This window comes from Papilio xuthus, unplaced genomic scaffold (assembly GCF_000836235.2).
Source record: "Papilio xuthus unplaced genomic scaffold, Pxut_1.1 DF825946.1, whole genome shotgun sequence".
Classification (NCBI taxonomy): domain Eukaryota; kingdom Metazoa; phylum Arthropoda; class Insecta; order Lepidoptera; family Papilionidae; genus Papilio; species Papilio xuthus.
Window position 1 is genome coordinate 14,968,162 of NW_013532703.1, and position 23,580 is coordinate 14,991,741.

Sequence of the window (23,580 nt, forward strand, 5' to 3'; positions counted from 1 at the left end):
CACACGCCCCCAACACCGCCCCCAACACCACCCCACACATCCCATACACACTACACGTTTCAAATTCTTTCATTGTTTTATTTTAGGTGAAATTAGTGCAACGAATGCGAACAGAAGCAAAGCGACACGCACAAGCGGAGGCAGCTAGAGCCAAAGAGGTACGTCATCGTTTTAGCTTTGTTTCCATGTCATTTTTCATGGGTATCAAATGCCATCTAACCCATATTGTAATGATTGTACAGAAATATGTGATACACCATTTTGTAGTAGAGCCTGAATTTAACATGGTGAATGAGTTTTTCTACATAGTGATATAAATATAATGTGTTGTCTCTATTCTTTGTTTAACTTAATTTCAGGTGGCCCAGTTGCGAAAAGAATCTCGTAAGAACGCGAATCTAATACGGTCGTTGGAAGCTGAAACTAGACTTAAGGAACAGGTATTATAATAACTTCTATACATATTTTATAAGTTGCATATAAATATAGTGAAATAAAAAGAAACGATGTTTTGTACATTTTATTTTTATTTTAATTATCTTTTCAGGTATTAAAACGTAAGCAGGAGGAAGTATCATTACTAAGGCGAGGACATCGGGACAAACTCAGCAGCAAAGCGGCAGGAAGACTTCATGGTAATATTTTGTTTTTTTTTTTTAAAACGTATTTTTAGATATAGTGAAAATTATCTATATGTTGTCGGCTTGTGTTGGGTTGGTTGATGTTAAAGGTATAAAAAAAATGGTGTGGCTTAACAGATGGGTCCCGAGGTCGTTCACGTATCTCAAGTCGCGAGGCGTGGGCGCGCATCGAGTGCTGGGTGTCGCGGGCGAGTGCTGCGCGCGCCACGCTGGCCGAGCTGGAGGCCACGCTGGAGGCACAGCTGCGCCAGCGGGACCGCGCCGCCGCCGACCCAGCCGGGCCCGACGCCACCGCCCTGCTCGCCTACCTGCGCGAGGCCATCGCCGACACGCAGCATCAGATCATGCAGATAGAGGTACTACTTGTTACACCTACTCTACTGTCAAGTCCGGATTATGTTCTGTATTAAAAAGTAATTTATGGTATAAAAGTTTAAAATAGTCGTACTGACTTATTAAAATGATTATTCAGGAGGAGAACGAGGAGACGGAGCTGTGTCGTGTGCTGGAGCAGGTGACGAGCGCGGAGGCGGGGCGGTACGCGCTGCAGCGGCTGGCCGCGCTCGCACTCACGCACGCGCACGACGCCGCGCGCACGTTGCGCATGCTGCGCGACACGCGCGCACAGCTCGCTGAGGTCACTCACACTTCAATACATTTACATTAATAAAATGTTCGAATTAATTTAAATAAAATCTTTGTATCTTTTGTTATAGATGGAAGAGAAAAACGATCGTTTGACGAATGCTCTAAAGTCATCTAATACGAACGGTGACCACAACCTGAACCCGTGGGGCGTACCGCCGCCCGCGCTCGCCGCCCTGCTCGCCCACGTCTCCTCCGGCACCTCCACGCGTTCCGTCTCACCTTCTGACAGGTGGATAGATAGAGACAAAGCATTAGCAAACTTTGTATTTGCTAATATTATTTCATACAATTATTTTATGTTGATTACAGTGCTTTGCTAGAGCGGCCGCCGGTGAGTGGGGCGCGAGAGTCGAGTACGGCGCCCGCCTCGCCGCCCGACGACAACAGCAACTCGCCATTCCAGCGTAACACGTACGGATTACTTTTTAGTCCTAATATATCACTTAGATTGTAGAAAACAAAATGATTTTTAATTTGATTTGTTTAGGGCAAGACGTGGTTCGGTGCGTTTACGTGATCTGGGAGTGATAGGTCGTGACGAGGACCCCATGTCGCAGTCAATGGTGGAGCACACGCCGCCGCGCCCCGCCCCGCTCAGCCGTGTGCCCAGCGCGCCCGGCAGCCTGAGGTCTGTTCACAATTAAATATACTTATAAAGCTAACAACAATTTCGAGTGTGAATTAACAATAATACAATTGTCACTTGCAGAGGACTGACACCGATGAACTCTGCGCCGCTGTCGTCCCCGCTGACGTCGCGCCGCCCGCCGCCCGAGAGCCCGCGCCCGCTGCGCCGCCAGCACAGCCTCGCCAAGCCCGCCTCCTTGTGAGTACAGCTCCACCATTTTATCTTACTAGCTTGCATTGTAACATTTTAAAGTTTTCTGTCCCATACATTACGTAAGAAATTCAAATAAAACTTATCAAAATCGCTTCTACGAGAAGTTCGCTTCTACCAGAAGAAGCTTCGACGATTAAAATCATGTAGCGCCATCTAGTGCCAATTTTTCTAATGTTTTGTTCCTTAACTCGAATTTTTTTTTTTGCTTTTTGTTTCTGCATTAAAAATCGTTATTTAAAAAACTTTCAAATGTTACATGTTGTAGTTGTAGAAATATAGCACTTATGTCCTTAGCAATAAGTAGCATAATTCAATTCGGCACTCTGCCGCCTCGCTACCGCTCTCTGCATGACACAGCTTGGGTATATGTTACGTAGTAATTTTTCTAAATTCAAATAATTAAGACAATATAACTAAACAAATATATAACATAACAATAAAAATATATTTTTTTATTTAAAATAAAAAAACATGCCTGATTTTTTTCATGATTAATGAAATTTTTTTATATTGTCTTCATTTTTTCGAGTAGTTTGACAATTATATTTGGGTTCGAATTTAGTAGTAGAAAAAAGTATAACCAACAGTCATGTGTGCATGACTTGCATGAATTTTTATCTCTTTAAGTATTAAATAATATTTGTAAGAATATGCAAATTGAAAACGTTATACAGGATGTTCAAAAATTACGTTTACCACTAAATACACATTTGTTAGCCGAAAATGTGGCGTTCTAGTGAGTCCTTTTATATTTTTTTCTACATAGTCTATAATCGAGAGTTTCTATTGTACAATACCTTTATACAAAAATATTATCGTCTCAGTTCTTGTCAAGGAGATAGAAAGAGACAAGATGTTCTTGTATGTTTGGGAAGTAATAACCCATGGCAAGACTAATGCACACATGACTGTCGAGATGGATAGCGTTAGCGGGGGTGTGTGGAGTGCGGGGTGGGTGCGGGGTGTGTGCGGGGTGTCTCACTGGGGTGTTGCTTGCAGCCTCCTCACCGACCTCAACATTGTCGAGGACTGAAGCGACGCAGATCCCACGCACTGAATGACAACTGTACATAACACGCAAATATACACCTTATTCCATACACGTTAAGATCTAGTTGTAATTTGGTGTAGGTCTGATGTAAATATAGACTATTTTAGGTTATTTTCCGTAGTTTTTGTTGATTATTATTTTTTAATTTTTTTTATGTATTTAGTATTTTATTAAATTAAACAAGCTTGTGATATCATAATCTCACGAAATATACTAATATAGTTATTTAAAAAAAATCTTATGTTCTTCTTGTATAATTACACTATTTTTCTGGTAAACGCACAATGTCAAAGTTTTTTTTTTATTTAGGTACACTTAAATATATGTCTACTAACTTAAGTGTACGAAATCTAAAGGTAAATAGAAAAAAATATGTAGATCTTTTTTCGTTCACTTCACAATAGATTATATAGTTAAGTTCAAGTTATTACATATTTATAGTTGTAAATACTTAAGGAAAAAAACTTCGTAATGAAATGTAAATAAAAGAAATAGCATTTTTACTTATAAAATTTTAAGTAACTTTACTTATTAAGAAATAAACTTATCATCACAAATATAATATTTTTAACCTAAAATTGTTTTTAATTATTGTAAATAATCTGCTAGTTATCTGTGATACAATATCAATTAAATTATGCACTGATGTAGAGTTTGCTTCTTGCTCGCATGATTATATCAAATATTGCATGAGTTTCTACAAAATATATTTGCTACTTTTTAACAAATATACACTTTTTAGTGACAATTTTTTGCTATCTGTGGTTTTTTTATCTTATATCTTTAAATGAGCAATTCTTGTGTATATATATATATATATATATATATATAATTGGAATCTCGATATCGGCTCCAACGACTCATAAAATTTAGTATATAGGGGGTTTCGGGGGCGATAAATCGATCTAGCTAGGAATCATTTTTAGAAAATGTCATTTTATTCGTGTTTTATCGATAATCAACTTAAACATAAACTTGGAAGAAAAATAACGAAAAGGAGGCGTATTAGAGGTAAACTTCATCATCATTTTATTAGTAATTGGTACTTAAATGTAATTTCCAAAAAACACAATTTAAAAAAAAATACCGAGCAAAGCTCATCCAGGTACTGTTGTTTTAAAATGTGATGTAATTTTTGGTATTACGAACTCTTTTTTTTACTTTGATATATTTTCCGTGATTTACGTAACATACATATAAGGGTAAGTTTTAGTTTTTTTTTTTAAACCATGTTGTGTTTTGTCATTGGTTTTGTGGTTGTTTGTGGCGTTTAATTAAAAAATGAGTTATTGCTTTGGATCGTATTAACATATGAGTTTCAACATAACATACAAACATTTGTTACAAATAAAATTATAATGAAACATACATTCATACTTCACAATAATAGGATAGTCAACGGACGAGAGAGATACATCTAAATACATCGTAATAATATACATTATTGGGATTCCACTGGCTAAATGTCTTTGTCCAACCTCTCTATTAAAATGTTACTAAGATTGCTTGCTATACTTAAATTTGTATGATTATGATATCACAAGTTGATCTATTTAAATAGATAACTAGATGTAATTCTTTAATCGTAAAACGTAGAACAAAGGTTGGATGCAAGAAGATTTACCAGTAGTAGTATTGCGTAATAAATTCAGATTCATGCAGGCCTTATCATCCTATATGTAAAACGATTGCTGGTCACCAAATTTAAAACATTGAGCGAATGTTATACCACATCCTTCTCTATTTCCAGATGTGCTGTGGTTAATCGCAACCCCGCCAGTTACAATTCTGTGGCAATCTTTGTTTTCGTGCTATTATTGTTTTATTTAATATATCATTTACATTCTGTTTTTACTGATTACTTATTCATATAGCGAGCATCGAATCGTTCCGAGACGTTCGTGCGCATTAATCGTTAATACTTTTCAGCATAAACGCTTATTTTAATTTTATATTTTAATTCACATTTTACTTTTACATTAAAACACATAACGTACATTGGAATGTGTCATAATTCATTGTTCTAACCTGGTTGATCGTTCGTACCGCTTATCTAACGCCTGCGCCCGTGCGACTAACGCAGGGAGACGAGCGCGTGCGCAGGCGCTGGCTCGGGCGCGCTCGCCACGCCCCCCGCCTCGCCCGGCGCCGCACGACGCGCGCGCGACGACGATGTCTTCCTGAGACTGGCGGGCGCCGCGCACGACAACTCACCCCAAGGCGTCGTTAGAGAACTACCATTAAAAGTAAGTTATTTATCACAAATAATACATACTAATGTTGCGCTTGTATATAAAACGTATCGTTTATTTTTAGCAACGAGTAAGTATCGGAGCTGGGGGTGGGGGCGGCTCCGGGGCGTGGCTGCAGTGCACGCACGTGGCGGAGGGGCACGTAGGCGCCGCGCTCTGCCTCGCCGCCACGCACTCGCTGCTCTACAGCGGTGGTGTCGGTAAGCTCGCCCTTTTTAATACACACAGGTTGTCATGAACCGTTTCTCGTTTACAATACACATCTATTTCGTATTTCTGGCACCTACCCTGTAATATATTTGCCCTAAACGCCCAGGTGTTCTACAATAAGTAACCATGTGATATGTAGATCGCACTGTGCGCGGCTGGGACTTGACGGCGGGGCGGGAGGCGTGGCGCGGTGGGTGCGGGGCCGCAGTGGCCGCGCTGGCGGCGCCCGGCCTGCTACTTGCCGCCGCGGGGCCCGCCGTGCGCGCCTTCGACACTCGGCTCGGCACGCCCGTCGCCACCTTGTGGTACTTACGAATGTACATACTAACCCTCTTGCATACGTACAATGACTTGGTTAAATTACAAATAAATTTTTTACAGGTCTTCGGGGGGCGTGGGTCCTACGGGCGCGGCGACGTCGACTCGCGGTGAGACCGCGGTGACAGCGCTGGCAGCCGCCGACGCGCACCGCCTCTACACCGCTGCCGGTGACCGTCTGCGACTCTGGGATCTTCGCATGTAACTACAACAGTTTATCTCATATAATACGCCACATACATAATTTGTTTTAACTTTACAGTGACCGGGTGTATGTATTTATTTGTATTATGTATACAGGATGGAGTGTGTGAGCAAGTGGTGGTCAGGTCACGCGGCGGCGGTGATGTGCCTAGCCGCGGCACGAGCCGGCCGCGGTGACCGCCTGGCCACGGGATCGCGAGACCACTGCGTGCGTCTGCTAGACCTCGCGCCTAACGACACTGGTACACACCAGCTTTTTTTTATATAATTCTCTACGTAATAGGGCGGTTGTAAATAAAATAGGTAATTATAAAAAATTGTACGTCAGGTTCATGGGAGATCAGCACGCGGAGGTTGCTGGAGCCGCCGCACTACGACGGCGTGCAGGCGCTGCTGCTGGCCGGCGAGCATCTGTACAGCGCCTCGCGCGACTCCGGCCTCAAGTGCTGGAGCCTCGCTGACGGCACTCTCGCACATGTCAGTACACGACTTGTCTCTCACAACACCTCACCTCACCAACAGTCGGTGTCAGTCAGTCAGTGTGAATGTTGTGTGTTGCAGAGCGTGATGAACGCGCACAAGGGGTGGGTGACGGGCGTGTGCGGGGCGGGCGCGGGGCGCGTGGCGAGCGTGGGGCGCGACCAGACCCTGCGTCTGTGGAGCCCCGCGCTGCGCCCCGCCGCGCACCCCGCGCCGCTGCCCGACGCCCCGCACGCCCTCGCGCCGTACCGCGCCGCCGCTCTCTGCACCGCCGCCAGGTACACATACACACACACAAACACAACATACATACATACATCTCATACACATTTATGAATTCATACATAACGTATTGTGTGTTCAATAGTGAAATTATGTGTCTTTCTCCCTCCATTATTGTTAGCCAATTTAATCCATCTGTACTGTCGCAAGTCTTCGCAGACAAACGTTTAACAAAATGTTTTTACATGTATGTGAATATAAACATCCTTTATGTTGTTTCCTAAACCAATTGTATTGTGTAACTTCGTGTCGTTTGAAGGAAGATTGTGTCATCGGTAAGGTTGTATCATTAACGTGTGAGTGTGTTGCAGCGGCGGCGAAGTGCGTGCCTGGCGGATCGTCGACGACCAGTGACCAGGTGCTCACACAAATATACAGACCGACAGACAGATAGACAAACACAAAAAACAAAATCATCATCAACTAACCTTAACGCTTCGCTTTAATATTAACAATACGCTTGTTCATAATTTTTATGACCAATACAAAAGTTACTGGCGTTTAATGTTAACACATTTTGATTTACAACTCACTTAATTTATTCACACTGATTCAATTAACGCACAAGTTTTAAACTTTCAACAAATTCCTAGTATCCTTAAAGAAAGAAATCAATTTAATCAATTACATATGTGAATGTTTGGATTTATGGATGGATGGATGGATGTTTGAAGTTATCTCGAAAACTGTTGTATGGACCTCGCTGAAATTTGCCATAGATGTAGAATTATCTGGAAGAACAAATAGACTACTTAGTAAGTTTATTTAAATTTCGCACGGACGGAGTCGTCGGCGACAGCTAGTAAGAAATGAAACTAAAGTTCAAATAATTGACAATTTAAACATACACTTAAAACCAACAAATACACTCACCTGAGAAGTTAACGTAAGTACAATATGGTAAGAAGCCGGCAACATGCGACACAGCTTGCGCACGCGTCGTCGCCGCTACACCACCCGACGTTAACTCTGCTTAGCTAATTTATACCTTATTCTCTTGACGTAAGGTTCTGTTTTCATCACTCTCTTTTATTCCCTACACTTAACCCCTTACAATTAGCAATGCTTTGCTAAAATCTATCTTTATATGACCATCACTTTCTTGTTTTTTGTGTCTTTATGTGATTAACCTCGTGTTTTGTCTTTTATTTTTAATTTTTATAACGAATTAACAGCAATAATGAATACCTCGATTTGAATGTTAGATTTTTAAATGTATCTCTTCCAGTTTTCTTTCTAAACACTTTCTTACTTTCTGTGTGATTTCAATCTTTTACAAACTAAGGTTCTGACGGAACCTTAGTGCTTTTGATGTTGTACTAAATACTATCTAGATTTTAGATCTTAGTGTTATACATATCGTTAAATCATCCAGGACTTGTAGTTCTCTGTAGATCCTCATAGCACTAGATCTTCACAATTAGTTTCATTATGCTAGTATTAATAACGTCTATAATTTGTTCCCACTTTGTCCCTCTAGTCTTATACTTGTTATTTATTCCAGTCCTTTCCTATTCTTCTTTATATCTAGTTTGGAAATATTCAATTTAAAATTAATGTTAAATTCTATTATAATTTAGTTTACAAGATGACAAAAAATCCGTTAATAATTTTTGGGTACATCTTTAGCTCTATATTTTCCTTTAATGCTAACTAACAAAAAAAAATCAAGCCACGTAATGTTATTTTATGTTTATTTCTACGTAATGTACATACAAACACGAGCAATAGTGTACAACAATCTGATGTTCCACAGTGACGGTCGCATTCGCATCTGGCAAGTGCGGCAGTGCAGGTGACAGCGCGGCCCCGCCACCTCCCCGCGTCGCGCCTGGCGGTGACCTCCGCACACTCCGCACACTGGACTGGACACAGCGCACTGGAACGTGTCCTTAATGCGTACCAGAACGTGTCCCTGACGCGTACGTGACACGTACCCAAAAGTGGGCGTGGCACGTACACGTACCAATTCCTATAGGACCGGTACGTTTTTAATTTCAAATTATCAACGAAGGAAAGAAAAATTGCGACTATGATACTGGTATTATAATATAAAAAATTTAAAGATCTGAGAACCGATACCTCTGACAGTTTTGGTTATTCTCGGATACGGTTTAATTACATTGTAAATAGGTTTTAAAAGGCATTCAATATAAGAATATACGTCAATTAAACTTGAATGCAGGATTGATGTAAGATTAATTTACTCATTTGTGTCGTTTTCAAATGATTTACTTATTTGACTTACCGTAGATTTCTGACACCAAATCCCCGATTAAAACATTTCATCCGTCATTATATTTGACCATATGGAGATGACAAAAAATTTTAATGATGATTTGGCGTCAGAAAGCAACGATTAGCAATGGTATGAAGATATTGAAATCTTATAGGAATTGTTAAATTTAGGTTTAAATGTGTGATAGCAATAATAGGAAAGCTATTTCTGAGAAAGCTTTAATAAATACTTACTGAATCAATTCTTAGCAAGCAAATAATATCGAATAATTTTAGAATATGAACTAAATATATATGATAAATTAGTAGAGCTTTAGCTAAATGGCTTGAATATGTATTATTAGCTATTTACATTTATATATTTTAATTCAAAACAGTGTTTCCCATATTATTTCTCAAATTAACTCTTAACAATATTATAATGTGAAACAGGACTTTATTTATGCTGGAAACACTGGTACAAAAGCAATGCTTAAAGTTAATATTGCACAAATTAATTTTAAATAACAGTTATATTTAAAAAAAAAGTAATTTTTCGATCGACGTATGTAATAAAAAATTGTAGGAATTTTAAGAAATTACGTCTATGAATTGACTATATAATTGACAATACAATGAACTACAAAAATTAGATATGGCATAATGTTTCCTATATCACTAACAGTGGGTTTCTAAGACCAAAATCTCTGTCTTTGTTCTGTGAAAGATAATGACAGAGATAACAATACATTTTACACGGAGATTTTGGTTTCGGAAACCTACTGTTAATAGCTCAGTATAAGTTATGGAGATCACATTTATAATAATATTCTGTGATTAATCAATTATATTTTTGTACATTCCTGCGCTACGGGTAGTCCTAACTTTGTAATCTCTTGTGTTTGAAGCCATGGTGTTGCCAGCACTTGATATTAAAATCTCCTCGAAAGTACCCTTCAGTGTTGTTACATTTTGCTTATGTTTTTTACAATTGTGGATGTCACCGATCGATTTTGGATTTGGTTAATTTATAATGGCATAATATTTCTATTTGAACACTTGTTAGTATACAAAGTATTAAAACTGATTAAATTTATAATACATCGGGGAATCATGTGTCGTAAATCTATGAACAATATTATTTACACTTAAAATCGTAAGAATAAGTGTTGGCACACTATGGCAACATTATAAATGGCCATAAAGTGACTTCATCTTTTTTATATTTTTATACGAAAATAAATTCAAATGAATCTGTGTAAGAGTAATTAGAATCTCATTACAATGAATTATCGAGGGTTTATGAGACCAAAATCTCTGAATATGTCATCCCTATCATTATCTTTGATAACAATGTTTTTAATTGGGGATTTTGGTCTCAGAAACCCACGATTATTGACAGATTTTGGTCAGATTTCATGATCTCCAGTTCGGATGGCGTCACTTTAAGGTCATTCTGTAAGTAAAATGTAGTAAATAAGATGTTCCAAATCAATTTGGCTATGAATTTTATTTGCAAAGTTTGTTTTTCCTTTCAGTATTATTGTTTTGATTTTTGTATATTTAAGATATGTTGTGTGTTCATTACTTTCGTGTAAGTTTTAATGATTTCAAGTGCAATTATCACAAATATTAGCTAAAATATTATTATAAGTATAAATGAAAAGTAACTGAAATATAGTTATGACAAAATAAGTCGCGAAAAAAGATTTAATTTGAATGATTTTTTTTTAAATTAAATTTAATTTAGTGTAAAAGATGATTTAGGTTCAAATGAAAAATAAAACATTCAGTTTATTACTTTTATTTTTTTAAACCTAATCATGAGTCAACACAACATTTGTACAAAACTTGTCTTGTTTAATTGACAATGTTTTTGTACACATGTTGCAGTGGAAACTCGTGATACATTCATAATATAATACAAAACACAGTTGCATATTTCTATAATTTAAAGTCTTGGATGATTATTTTTATATAACGTTTATCGCAACACTACTATTATAAAACTGTAAAATTTATTTGAATTTATAGGAATAAACGAATTTTTAAGTTTTTAATTTATCATCATGTACTTTATACACGCGTGTTATATATATCTTCAAATATATTCAAACATTTTATGGAAATTTACAATGATTCATTTTTGTTTTGTTAAAACATTTTTTTCCTATGCACCGCGTTATTTTTACTATTTGTCAATATGCAATTCATAAAAGCTGTCGAATTATACTCTTGATACAAGATTTTGTTTTATTTCACATCACAAAGCGTATCCATACACAATGACTTTATTTACTGTCCGCAACAATATTGTTATTCTTCATAAATACATGTTGAGTACTCTGTCAGTATTTATATTTGGCGTGTTTGTTGTGTTTCCTGTGGTAGAAGGCGGGGGGCGTGGCCGGCGAGCGGCGCCGCCTGTCTCTCTCGCGGTCTCGCTCTCTCTCCCTCTCTCTTTCCCTCTCGCGATCTCGTTCACGGAAACGTTCACTTTCTCTTTCTCTCGATCGTGACCTTGAACGTGATTTTCGATCACTGAAAATGGAAAATAAAAGAAATAGAACACAAATCATCCATACAATTCAATATAAAACATTTCCTTTTCTCACCTGTGACGATTTCGCTTTGGCGGAGGAGATAAAGTGGGCTCCCTAGATTTCTTTGATTTCTTAGATGATGTTCTGGAAACAAAGTAAAATTATACATTCATGTCAATTTCTTTGGCACAAAACACTTTAATTAAAAACGTAAATAAAAATGATAATAGCAATGCACAATATAAATGACTCAGAAACTAACGAGTATGCGTCGTCCTCAGCGGGCGAGCGGCGTCGCGCGTCCGGCGACTCGCGCACCTCCTCCTGCGCCTCCTTCGCTTCCTTAGCCGCCTGCACACAATTACATATATAAATACTACATTATACATGTAGCTAGAGCAATCGATATCGAACTTTGATAAAACAATTTGGCTAGTGCTTTCTGACAAAACTAACTTATATAATTATTACCTTCTTAATGAGTTTGCGCCGGTAGTGCTGCAGTTGTTGCTGCGCGGTGAGAGCAGGCTTGCGAGCGCGCGCGCCCGACTCCAGCTCGTCCCCGTAGCGCAGCACGCGCACCTCTATGTCACGCAGCACGCGCCGCGGCAGCGACAGCTCCTCCGTGCCCGCAGCCCCGCCCCGCGGGGACTCCGCCCTAAACACACACCTGTATAAGCTTCACCCTCTTACATTTTGTCAGCAGACACCCAATAAGATGTTTTGTCTCGTCACCTGTCATGTGTGGGCGTGAGTGTCGAGTCGTGCGGCGAAGGGGGCTCGGGCTCGGGCTCCGGCTCCGCGGCGGCTGTGTCCACGCTCTCCCAACGTGACGGCACAAATCCCGCCACCCCCGCGCCCACACCCGACCCGCCTGAGCCCCCGCTACCTTCACCTCCGCGTTCCGCCTCCCCCTCCAGCGGCACGCCATCAATGTCCTCCTCAACTGGTCAATCAAACAAAGATACAAATTAGAAATATATATACATAAATACGAAATACAATCAATCACCAAATATGGTGCGAGCTATAGTCGTATAAGTACCCGGCACGCCATCGATGTCGTCATCGGGTCGCCGGGCGGCGGCGAGACGGCGCAGCGCGGCCCCGTCCAGCGCGCCCTCCCACGAGCCCGAGCTGGCGGGCGAGCGCGCACCTGACTCTCCGCCCGAAGCCTCGCCCTCGCCTGCACCGCTCTCCACCACACCCACAACCCCCGCGCTGCCGCCATCCTCCTGTACAAGAACAAGATACGTCACGAGATAATCACTTCCTTTATTGTGAGTCCATTACAGAGTCAAGACAACACTGTGTACCTTATCGTGTCCAAGGAATATGTCGTTGATGTGCAGCAGAAAGTCTGTGGGGTAGACGGCCCAGTCGGCCCAGGCCTGCAGCACGCGGGCGACGCGCGCGCGGTACCCCTCCTGCTGCAGCCGCGAGCCCATGCGCATCATCGCCGCACGCGCCGCACGCATTATGTCCGGCAAACGGCTCTGGAACCTGAAACAACACATTATTTTGTTAAAAATCCATACTTATTATATATTTATCTATACATATAGTCAAACGAGAACCTTTGGCATATCATATAGTAACAAACCAGAAATTTAAACCGGGAGATTAGATCTTTTTTATATTGCACTGTGGTGGGCGTTGTGTGTGTGTGTGTGGGGGTGAGGGGTGGGGGTGTACATACGCGCTGCGGTAGGCGCTGGCGTTGGTGAGCTTGGCGCCGGCGTTGTGCAGGATGTCGGAGAGCAGGTAGAGGCGGGCGACGCGGCGCGGGGGCGGGGTGGTGTCCCCGGCGAGCGCCTCCGCCAGGCACTGCGCCACCTCCCCCGCCGCCTCCGCGTGCTCCAGGCACCACGCCATCGCCTCGCCCACGCTGCTGCGCGACGGCGACAGCGCGCGGATCAGCTCCTCCAGCCGGTCGCGCTGGCTGACATCACAACGCACCACATTACATACCAGCATCAACAAAACTCCAGCTGTCCACATGACACGTGTCAGTAAGCTGACCTGTTGGAGAGCGTGCCGCGTATGTTCTCCTTGGCGTCGTCCTCCTCGACCAGCTCGTCGGGCATGCCCGCCGTGTACAGATTCATCACGGGCGGCCGCCACACTGACCCACCTGTGCACACGCAAAACACATTTTATACACTGCCCTATATGAAGATGTTTGCGAAAACCAAATAACTTGTAAATCTATTATAAAGATGTCACATCAAAATATAAAGAAGTCTTACAGAATCTATGAATGCCAATTATTTACAAACAGCTTGATTTAAAGCAGTTTGTACCTTTGAACATCCTAAAGTCTTGCAGCGCCCACTGCTTGGGCGAATCCCCCTGCAGCATGGAGAACAGCTTCCAGCGGTAGTAGACGTGCGCCGGAGATTGGTTCTCGAACAGGAACCGGAAGAATGGGTTGTTCAGCTCGCGGTTCATTATGATCGCCTCGAACATCGGACCCTCACGGATCACGAACTCTACCATGCGGTGGATCAGCATCAGAACGTTCCTATAAAATGTATTATATTTTTATTAAACAGTTAATAATATGCAAAAGTTTACACACAAACATGCAAAAAAATTTAAATGAGATTTTTTTAATTAGTGATTTGATATTAAATTATTCAAACTTTCGTAAGACATTATAATAAACTGATATAAAAACGGCTAAACACTCACGTATATACGTCTGGTGTCGGCACCGACTAGTGTCGAGCCCATCGAGGGCCCTTCATCAGGATGAGTGGTACTGGTATTATTGTTGTGCCGCCACCGGACGAATATACGTGAGTGTTTAGCCGTTTCTATATCAGTTTGCTGATTTGATATTACCTACCTTTCTGTAGGCACCACAACTTTGACTATAGATTGTGACAATATCTGAAAAAATATGGAAAAATTGTTCAGACAGTAAGACTCAGTCCAAGTCAGACTTAATTCAGTAAGAACATTTTGTTGATAAAAACCTGATCATAAAGCTTTTTGTCTTCTGGATCATGTGGGTAATAGTCTCCGGGATGGATTCTCGGTGTCTGGAAAATATAAAAAAGCTATAGCATATTATATTTGACTAAAATATTTGACAAAAGCCAATAGATGCAGATTAGAAATAAGTTGAAAATTGCTGCAGCAGTCAAAGTGTTGTATGACCTTGGTAGTGAGGTGTTTGGGTGGCTGCGCGTTGAATGGCAGTCCGGAGGGCGGCGGCGGCTTGCTGGGCTGCTGCAGCGCGGGCGGGATGTAGATCGGTACCGGTGGAATCACCACAGCTTTGCCCCAACCTAGCTTCATCTCGTAGTTCATTATCTCCTTCCCTAATATTAACATTATTTTTTACTTAAGGATAATTACAAGTAGAATTTCCAAACAACAACAATTTATATAGCCTACCCTATCTACAAAATAACATATCTTGAATTGTCCTTAAAAAATGTAAACTGATTTTACAAAAATAAATTGATAAAATTACCGTTAATACAGCGCAGGGCTCTCTCGCCATCCTTACGCGACATGAAGGCAACGAAGCCACAGTTACGTCCACGCGCCTTCTCTTCATCAGAACGTGGCCACATTATCTTGATGCTGGCCAGCGGCCCGTACCTACCGAAGATCTCCATCAGCTGCTGCTCCGTTATCTGACCATTACATAGTAACATCCTCACATCATATACAACTACAAAACTCATTCCAGTGACCCACAGACAGACAGACAGAGTAGACAGAGAAAGTAGATTTTCACTTAAATGGTCGGGACACATCACTTGCCTTATCCAGATTCATATATCTATTTCTAATGCAATCTATTAATAATAAAATAAAGACTATTGTAAGTGTACAGTTAAACCAGGAGTTTCCCCACCTTTAATGGTTTCTCTAACAAAAGTTTCTCACTTATGAAGGTCAACCTTCGGGACCAGACTCTTGTTAGTTGAGGTTCAACTGTTTTATTTTAGTCATTTGATGATATTTCATATCTTTTATTGTTAAAACATCTATAAAATTAGGAACTTAATTTATTTTAAATATTGAATTTTTTGTACTAGATATTAAAAGATTTACGTCACTTTCACTGACCTTTGGGTTGAGATTGCCGAGATAGAGATTAGTGGTATTAGGATCCCCAGTATCATAAGAACCAATATCAGGTATAGTATCCAATACAGGCTCGCCGCCTACAACACCGCGCTCACGCAATACATTCTTATATTTATGTCGCTCTGACCTCTCCTCTTGAATTCTGTGAATTTAAATTGAATAAATATTTATAATCTGTTCAACAATGTACTTTGTATACATATAAAAATGATTATGATCAACACACAAGAGTGTGGGCTATTTAAAACTACCTCAAATTATGAGTCACAGCAGTGGAACTCTACTACTTTATTGAGTTAAGTAGAACTGACTCAGTGATTTGTAGTTTTAGACATTATTAGTTAGAATCATTTGGCGCGAATGGCGCGCTTTTATTACAAAGTCAAGTGTCAGAATGAAGTGAGGGGACATAAACGTTGACATTTTAATTTAGGCTAATGTTGCGCTGGTACACAGGCAGTGTCGGAGTTACTTCCTAAAAGTAAGTTAACTGTCATATGATAAAATCATAGTAGATCTAGCTTGGATTGTAAAATTTTATGTAGTGGGTTAAAATTAATACTGACTGTCTTAATTCCTCTTTGAATAGTTCTAGATTGCTCTTCTTTTTATCCTTGCTGAGTTTGGCGCGAGGACGCAAGGCAGATTCGGGGCGCGGTGTGATCTGCGCTAGACTTCGCAACACCTCTACCTCTGTGCTCTGTTTCTTGTCATCCAGCCGTGACACTGGCTTGTACAGCTTGCCTCGCTCCGATGTGTCCTCCTCTGATAACATATGACAATTGTTATTACTAGCTAGAAGGTGCCACTGATTATGGACTAGCGATCACCCGCGACTTTCTTGGCACAGAATAAATGCCCGGTCATCAACTAACTTTCCGCCCAAGTCACGTAAAAATTGTTTCAGCCGTTCCAGAGATTACCCGGAAGAAACAACATCTTGTGGAGAGGCATACAATTTTTTTTAAAGTGGTTTTTCGTTATCAGCTATGCAAATACATCATGTGTATGAAATATGATTTTTTGGATATTACACAGAAAACTTTATTAATATGTATAGATTATCTTACTTCTTGCTCCTGCATCATAAGTTCCAGCTTTAACCCACACCTTAGATGTGGTGCTGGGTACTTCTTGAAATGTCTCCACAAATTCCTTAAATACCTGGAAATTAAAATTTAATCCAGCAATCTATACAGTCTGTTCACAGTTCAGTCATGATTAAAATCATAATCATTTAGTATGAACAGAAAAATTGGTAAATTTAATAAAAAAAATTGCTTGTTTACTAAATACCAAAGTCTGTTTGGATCAATCCAATTTTATTTTATTTAGCTCACACCCGCCATCCAGAGGGGTTGGCATTTGGTTTTATGTTATTTTAATGTTTTAATTTATTAAAAAAATAAAAAACACCATTACAGAATACATGGCTTCAAAAGGGTATGGTTAAATGTAAATTATGAATTAAATTAGACGATCCAACTCAATATAAAAACTTACATGAGCAGCCGCTTCCTCTTCTTCTTTTTTACGAAGCTCCTCTAGCTCTTTCTTAGATAAATTTCTGGTACCCATTGTACCTTAACCTATCGAGATCTTAAAGCATTTACACGAATATAAATCACTTTTAATGCTGAGAAATCTTTTCCCTTCAATCCAAGTATAATATACTTAAAAGTACAACTATATTAAAAACATCACGCTGGCGAAAATCACCTTATATCACTTACATAAGTATTAAAATAGTTAAATCTTTTTAAAATTGTAAACACCTACAATTATAACCTAAACATTTATAAATTATATGAAGTGAAGTGAACTGAGAGTGAGTGAATGAAAAACCTATGTCAAAGAGTGTTAAACAACAGACTATAATATGAAACAACAGACTATAATATGAAACAACAGAACATAATTTAAAAAATAGTAGTTTGTTGTTTGTTGCTACATGTCAAAGAGTATATAAAATAAGTGTAAGTTCTAAAAAATCAAGATTTTTTGTGATCGGCGATTCGATAATGAAGTTCAAAAAGTAAAAACTGATAAAACTTTCGACAAGTTCCTGTCCCTCTAGGCAAAGTGCATTTTTGGAACCGACACGTAACAATCACGAGACGAATCGAATGTAATTTTGTCAGTTCTATACATTTTTAAACTTCGTTTTGAAACCAATGCACTTTGTCTAGATTGGCTGGTGATAAACTCCGCCACTTTTTTTTTCAAGATAATGGTGTTGGGACAAAATCAAACAACAAAAGCTTATTGATTACATATTTATTGAAAAAGTATACATCAAAACGTTTTCGATGTAAAATTAAAAAATATGTGTTTTATGTTTTTACTTTCTGCATTAGTATGTATTGCATGGAAGAATTATTTATTCATATTATACTTCAAACTAGTCGCAATGATTATTTTTTCCCTTTAATTGTTTTTGTAAAATTTTATAAGAAACATAATTGTTAATGATTCGTGTAAAAAGCAATATTAGCCTCTGTATAAAATTTTAGTATGACAACAATCGCCTCTAATTGTACTCAGGTTGTCAAGTTCAAAAACATTATTTTAGATCTCGTCTTTTTTATTCCTAGATACAATTATTTAATTATACAAATTACTTATACCATTCAACACTTAGCATTAAAATATATAAATAATAATACAATTATATCGCAACAAAATAATTATTTAATATCTACTAATAATGCATTGCTGAAATAAAGGCGCATTTCGATATTCGCCACCGACACTTACAAAATAAACCTTGAAATTTAGAACCAAATAAACCTTAATTTAAATGCATTAAAACCAAAATATGTTATAAAAAGTGCCACAAACAAAAATTGCTCATTGTTTTCCACATATTACCGATAAATGTTGTTTAGGACATCGATTATTGTGTGTCATTTTTGTTTTTACGTTTCAGTTTAAAAACAAATTTTAGTAGAATTCTTAAAAATAATTTCATATTTTTTAACATCAACATGCTTTTTAAAATACAAAATACTGACCTAATAGTTAATCTATAAAAACAATTTCACAAAAATATAAAGTAAATTTGTACCTTACAAGTGGCAATACTACGAATTATTTATTCCGATTGGCTCAAAAGGACAAGTACCCAGAGCTGTAAAGATTATTCATCTCCCTAATTATCCCATTCAATGAGGGTCGTCGCCGGTAGCCATTAAGATTTTTTACAAAAAATGACCAATTAATGAACGAAACTTTGCGCGTTATTTTGACAGATGCTGTCAATGGATCGTATAGCTGCACTCATATCTAAGCTTAAATGTAGTAAGACATTTGTGCATTTTATTATTTAATCTACAAATATTTAAAAATTATACCATAAAATTTACAAAAGTTACTTTCTGTACAGCAAAATAAATGTACAAGTTATAGTATAAACATGTGTATTATAATTCAGTTTTTATTAGAGAGCGCTAACAGCTCCGAAACATACCACAGCGTTTATTTACGTTCCGTTCTATCGTATAATTTATTTTAAAAAACGAGTAAAAATATCGCTAGATATGGAAAAATATTAACAGTACTACAATTTAAATAAACAAAAGTAAATTGTGTAAAATTAAATTATGAATTGTATCAGTACAAATAAAAAAAAATGTTGTGTGTAATGGAATGTTTTGTAGCCGTCAGGGATCACCATATAAAATCCGAGTACAACATCAATGGTCGACAGATTATATATCGACCACTACAACGGAATTTGATGATCATTTATAAAAAAAAAACTGCAAATATATTTATTACATAATATTAACATTAAACTGTCGTGTTACTTGTAAGATGTACTTGAGCGATATCAATAAGTTTGCCGTACAAGTATTCGACAGTGGAAACTGACCTTAACATCGCCAACCAATGGTTAATATTATAATGTATGGAATCATTTAAATTCTGTCACAAAGGCCACATTCTGTTCGCTAAACAACATAGCAACGACATGTTTAAAACAAATTTTATCTTGACAATATAGATTTTAAAAAGCAAATTGTTTCCAACAATATTTAAAATGAATATAATTAAAAAAAAATAATAATTTCGCTTTTATAATCAAAAACATATAACGATAATCAGGTTTAATCAATTTTTTTCTGAATGAAACTTATTTCGGAAATGAAACTAAAAATGTTTTTATACAATTAAATGCATACCAATTTATATTGTACTATAAGTTCATTGAAATGATTCCTACAAAAGTTCAAATAATTTACAACTAATATTACACATATAAAATGATAAAAATATAAAATTGTACTTGTAAATTTGATCAATAATATGCTATTTAAAATAATTTTCGAATATTACAATATACATAGAATATAATATAAAATTTATTTATATAATACTTAATATGTTACAAGCACACATAAATATCAAAATTTGATTCAATAATTTTATTAAAAAAAATGTCCAAATTAATAGTTTAACATCAACTTAATTAGATTTATTAACCAACCTTTTGTGCCGTTCCACAAACTGGTTGGCCAAACTTTCAAATGACCAAATGTTTGTTAATCACTTAGAAATGTATTTAATAACAATATATTTTGATATACAGTGTGCATGTAACACAACACCAACTAATACTAAATACCCGATATCCTTTCTTGCAGTTGAATTTAAACTTTAATGCCAGTCGTATAGAGTTCAAACTTAGTATTCATTCGAAATTGACATCGGCGTATTAGTTCGGTACAGACATTCACAACATATACAAATGGTTGAACCAGTTACAACCGGCTGTAACTTGAATAAATCGGCTCGAAGGACCATATTTCTTCTTCAAGTATGAAGTCTCTCCGTCCTACACAAGGAAACTATTATGTACAGGTTCGGGAAGTAGTGGACAATTCCTTGTATTTACGAGCAGCGCGAGCCACGGTCGAGTGTTGCCAGCCGCCAGATGCGGGGCGGGGGCTGGGGCTGGGGCGGACCCGGGGGCGGGGGCGAGGCCGGGGCCGGGGCCGGAGGCGGGGGCGCATCTCAGGCCTCCGAGTCCGCGCCCTTTAGCCGCAGTCGTGCGAAGTCTTCGAAGATTATATCGTCGTCCTGCTCTTGCCCGTTCTCGTCTCTATAGAATGGTAAAGAGGGCATTAAGTTCATTTGTACTTTTCTACAAAGAGGATAAGATTCAAAGTCAATGTATACATACGGGTGCGGGTCGAGCTGTATGAGGTCGTGGTCCTGGTGGGGCGCGGGCTCGGGGGCGGAGCGCGGCGCCTCCTCCTCCGGCTTCGGGTGCATCAGGATGAACGGGAGCTCCGCACTCAGGTCCCTAAACAAAACGATAGTATTACACATGTATATCTAAACTATATATTATAATGTTTGGAATTATTTTAAACGTATTTAATTCTTATTTTTCCCGAATAAGTAATAAAAAGTGTGACTTACCCGCCGAGTGGTCCGAGGCACAATTTGACCTTGACCTTGTATTGTACTATGATACCCAAGTTCTCGCGCTGCGCCGGATCCGCTATCCTACATACATAAAGTTTTTTTTTTGTAAAAATATTAGCAGATTTTTTTGTAAATTTACTAATATTTCTTTTACCATTCCAACTAAGCTCTAGGCTTGTGCTAGGATATGGTTTACGACAATAGTCGAATGGCGGGATTCGAACCCCCGACCTCATGGTCGGAAATCCGTACCCTTAACCATTGGGCTATTGACGCTGAAAGATATATCAACAAATAGTATATTTACAGTATAGTTTAGTTTGATTATTATTGTTATAGTTACAATGTGCTGGAGGCGAGGTTGGTGTCCTCGTGCTTGAGCTGTCCGTCGAGTGCGAGCCCCCACTTGTCCTTGTTGTTGGCCAGCAGCGGCGTCAGCGTGAACACCTTGCTCAGCGTGAACCCTGGCCCCACAGGACAACCTTCCCTACAAACATACAAACTAATGAACCAATGAATAAACAAAGTAATGAACAAAAACGAGTTTACACGAAATGCAAGAATCGTTTCCGCTGGATAAATTCCGCAACTAGTGTAGATTGACTATCAGAATTTGAGCATCGGATATCGCATGAATTTCCTCTATTAAATTTATACTTTATTTCTTATTATTATCATCTGCTACGTGAGGAAATAACGCGACGCCGCACAATGTGGTGGCGAGAGTGCGGAAGTGTAACGTCGGAGTAGATCGATGATACCACACGAGGAAGGAAACAAGATTATAGTTAAATCTTTGCATTAGAACAAGCAGTTACACTGATGTTTTGCTTCCTATACAAATATAAAGAATAGCGAAATAACCGCGATTCTGTCGTTAAGGTTTATTCAGACATAATCTCAAATACAATACGTTTGTCTCTCTCTGAAGGGATTGCCGAGCGTTTGTACGATTACTAATATTATAAATGCGAATGCTTCGATTGATGAATAGTTCCAAGGTATCTCCGGAACGGCCGAACGGATCTTGTTGAAATGTAATATACATGTAGAACATAGTGACATAGTCGCGGGCGACAGCTTGTTATAAAGATGTGTAGACTAACTCTGATTCAGCCTCAGCGACAGTGCACTTGTACTGTGCGGTGGAGAAGAGACAGATGTCCGCGAACTGACGCACTGACACCTTGATGCGCTTCACGGAGCGGTTGGAGTTGTTGGCGATGTGCACGTTCACAGCTATGTTCTCGCCGTGGTGGTATAACTCCTGTATATACATGCCATTTAAATTCACTAACCGTGGCTTTCTGAGGCAAAACATCTGTTTAAAACATATTGTCAAAGATGACAGGGATAACGATATGTTTTATACAGAGATTTTGGTCTCTGAAATCTACGATTAGTGTACACTAGGTAGAAGGAATCGACACTAATTATATAGTTAAGTAAGGATAAAATGATTTCATTAAGATATATATATTCTTGACACTTTGCTGAATTACAAATTTATTTGTCTGAAAGTCTATGTCATACCAGTTACCTTGTCTAATGAGGCCTCCAGGTAGAGTTTGTTGGGGCTCATCATGAACTCTTTGGAGACTTCCACTGAGGGCTGCTCGCCCTGCTTGCTCGGCGCGTACATAATCTTCCTGATCGCCAGCCGCACTGAATTCCTAACGTACATCACTTCATATGTGTAATATACATATATCGTAAACCAATACCACAATATTGCCATCCCACTCATTCTCTTTGAATAAAACAAAGATAGCAATACTTGGTATACAACATTTGAAATACAAGTTAAAGTATAGCACTATTAGCATATTTAAGCAACACTAACTTATATGACTATACCTAATCCTAACAGTATTTACTCTTTTGTCCGTCCCTTCTAATCCCAGAATAAGAAGTTTGAAATCGTACATTAATTACGTAAGGCTCGAAAGAGGGAAATCTCTGTTCGGAAATAAATTATGGAATATTTCAAAGAGCGCGGGGAGATATTAGTGAGATAATGAGATATAACGAGAATTTATAAAACTGTAGTATGGCCTGCATAAAAATCTTTGAAATCTATTGATATTAACTGATTCTAGGTAACGATGCGCAATACTATGAGTCAAAGTGAGCGAGTGCAAACTGCGTTTTCATTAACACTAATTAACGCAGGAATGTTTATAGAAACAAACGGCATAGCGCGATCGCTATATCCCTTTCTATATTACAACATCCTTTCCAAAAATATGCAAGTATTTTTTATTAATATCGTAAATCTGTATGAATTTTGTTTCAAGGTCATTTGAAAAATTTTAGATTTAAGTTTCTGTGAGGGAATGTATGTTGTAAT

General features: G+C 38.7%; 3 protein-coding genes across 5 annotated transcripts in view; 1 reads left to right on the forward strand and 2 right to left on the reverse strand.

Moving 5' to 3' along the window:
* Klp31E (kinesin-like protein 31E) overlaps positions 1-10,226 on the forward strand; it is a 41,623-nt gene extending 31,397 nt beyond the window's left edge. Inside the window, 19 exon segments of the mRNA XM_013321106.1 lie at positions 3-63; positions 65-158; positions 360-440; positions 548-635; positions 759-997; positions 1,114-1,278; positions 1,358-1,518; positions 1,599-1,700; positions 1,777-1,917; positions 1,999-2,115; positions 5,274-5,427; positions 5,498-5,633; positions 5,783-5,948; positions 6,025-6,162; positions 6,262-6,407; positions 6,494-6,642; positions 6,727-6,923; positions 7,239-7,285; positions 8,684-10,226. Coding sequence (XP_013176560.1) covers positions 3-63; positions 65-158; positions 360-440; positions 548-635; positions 759-997; positions 1,114-1,278; positions 1,358-1,518; positions 1,599-1,700; positions 1,777-1,917; positions 1,999-2,115; positions 5,274-5,427; positions 5,498-5,633; positions 5,783-5,948; positions 6,025-6,162; positions 6,262-6,407; positions 6,494-6,642; positions 6,727-6,923; positions 7,239-7,281 — 2,378 coding nt within the window. The 3' untranslated portion in view covers positions 7,282-7,285; positions 8,684-10,226.
* A 79-nt stretch (positions 10,227-10,305) lies between these two features.
* Positions 10,306-17,590, reverse strand: LOC106124438 (U2 snRNP-associated SURP motif-containing protein). The gene is made up of 18 exons (XM_013321105.1): positions 17,301-17,590; positions 16,868-16,961; positions 16,364-16,562; positions 15,777-15,939; positions 15,172-15,337; positions 14,853-15,016; positions 14,669-14,734; positions 14,539-14,582; positions 13,991-14,211; positions 13,710-13,821; positions 13,387-13,629; positions 13,004-13,190; positions 12,733-12,922; positions 12,423-12,633; positions 12,159-12,345; positions 11,950-12,038; positions 11,760-11,831; positions 10,306-11,685 (listed from the first exon to the last, which is right to left on the reverse strand). Exons 1-18 carry the CDS (start codon positions 17,373-17,375, stop codon positions 11,493-11,495), a joined length of 2,676 nt encoding a protein of 891 aa, XP_013176559.1. The 5' UTR covers positions 17,376-17,590; the 3' UTR covers positions 10,306-11,492.
* A 2,637-nt stretch (positions 17,591-20,227) lies between these two features.
* krz (beta-arrestin protein kurtz) overlaps positions 20,228-23,580 on the reverse strand; it is a 48,834-nt gene continuing 45,481 nt past the window's right edge. For all 3 annotated transcript variants that reach the window (XM_013321365.1, XM_013321363.1, XM_013321364.1), the window contains 6 exons: positions 22,771-22,903; positions 22,337-22,497; positions 21,574-21,717; positions 21,225-21,311; positions 20,983-21,105; positions 20,228-20,901 (listed from right to left, as the gene is read on the reverse strand). In XM_013321365.1, coding sequence (XP_013176819.1) covers positions 20,814-20,901; positions 20,983-21,105; positions 21,225-21,311; positions 21,574-21,717; positions 22,337-22,497; positions 22,771-22,903 — 736 coding nt within the window. In that variant the 3' untranslated portion in view covers positions 20,228-20,813. The remainder of the gene's footprint in view (positions 20,902-20,982; positions 21,106-21,224; positions 21,312-21,573; positions 21,718-22,336; positions 22,498-22,770; positions 22,904-23,580) is intronic.

Excerpts from the sequence above, each read along its gene's own strand:
- LOC106124438 (XM_013321105.1), bottom strand. The coding sequence starts at position 17,375 with ATGGGTACCAGAAATTTATCTAAGAAAGAGCTAGAGGAGCTTCGTAAA. Across the intron at positions 15,338-15,776 it reads TCGGCAATCTCAACCCAAAG|ATAACGGAGCAGCAGCTGAT; the intron begins GTCAGTGAAAGT and ends TGTAATGGTCAG. Across the intron at positions 11,832-11,949 it reads GCTGAGGACGACGCATACTC|AACATCATCTAAGAAATCAA; the intron begins GTTAGTTTCTGA and ends CTTTGTTTCCAG.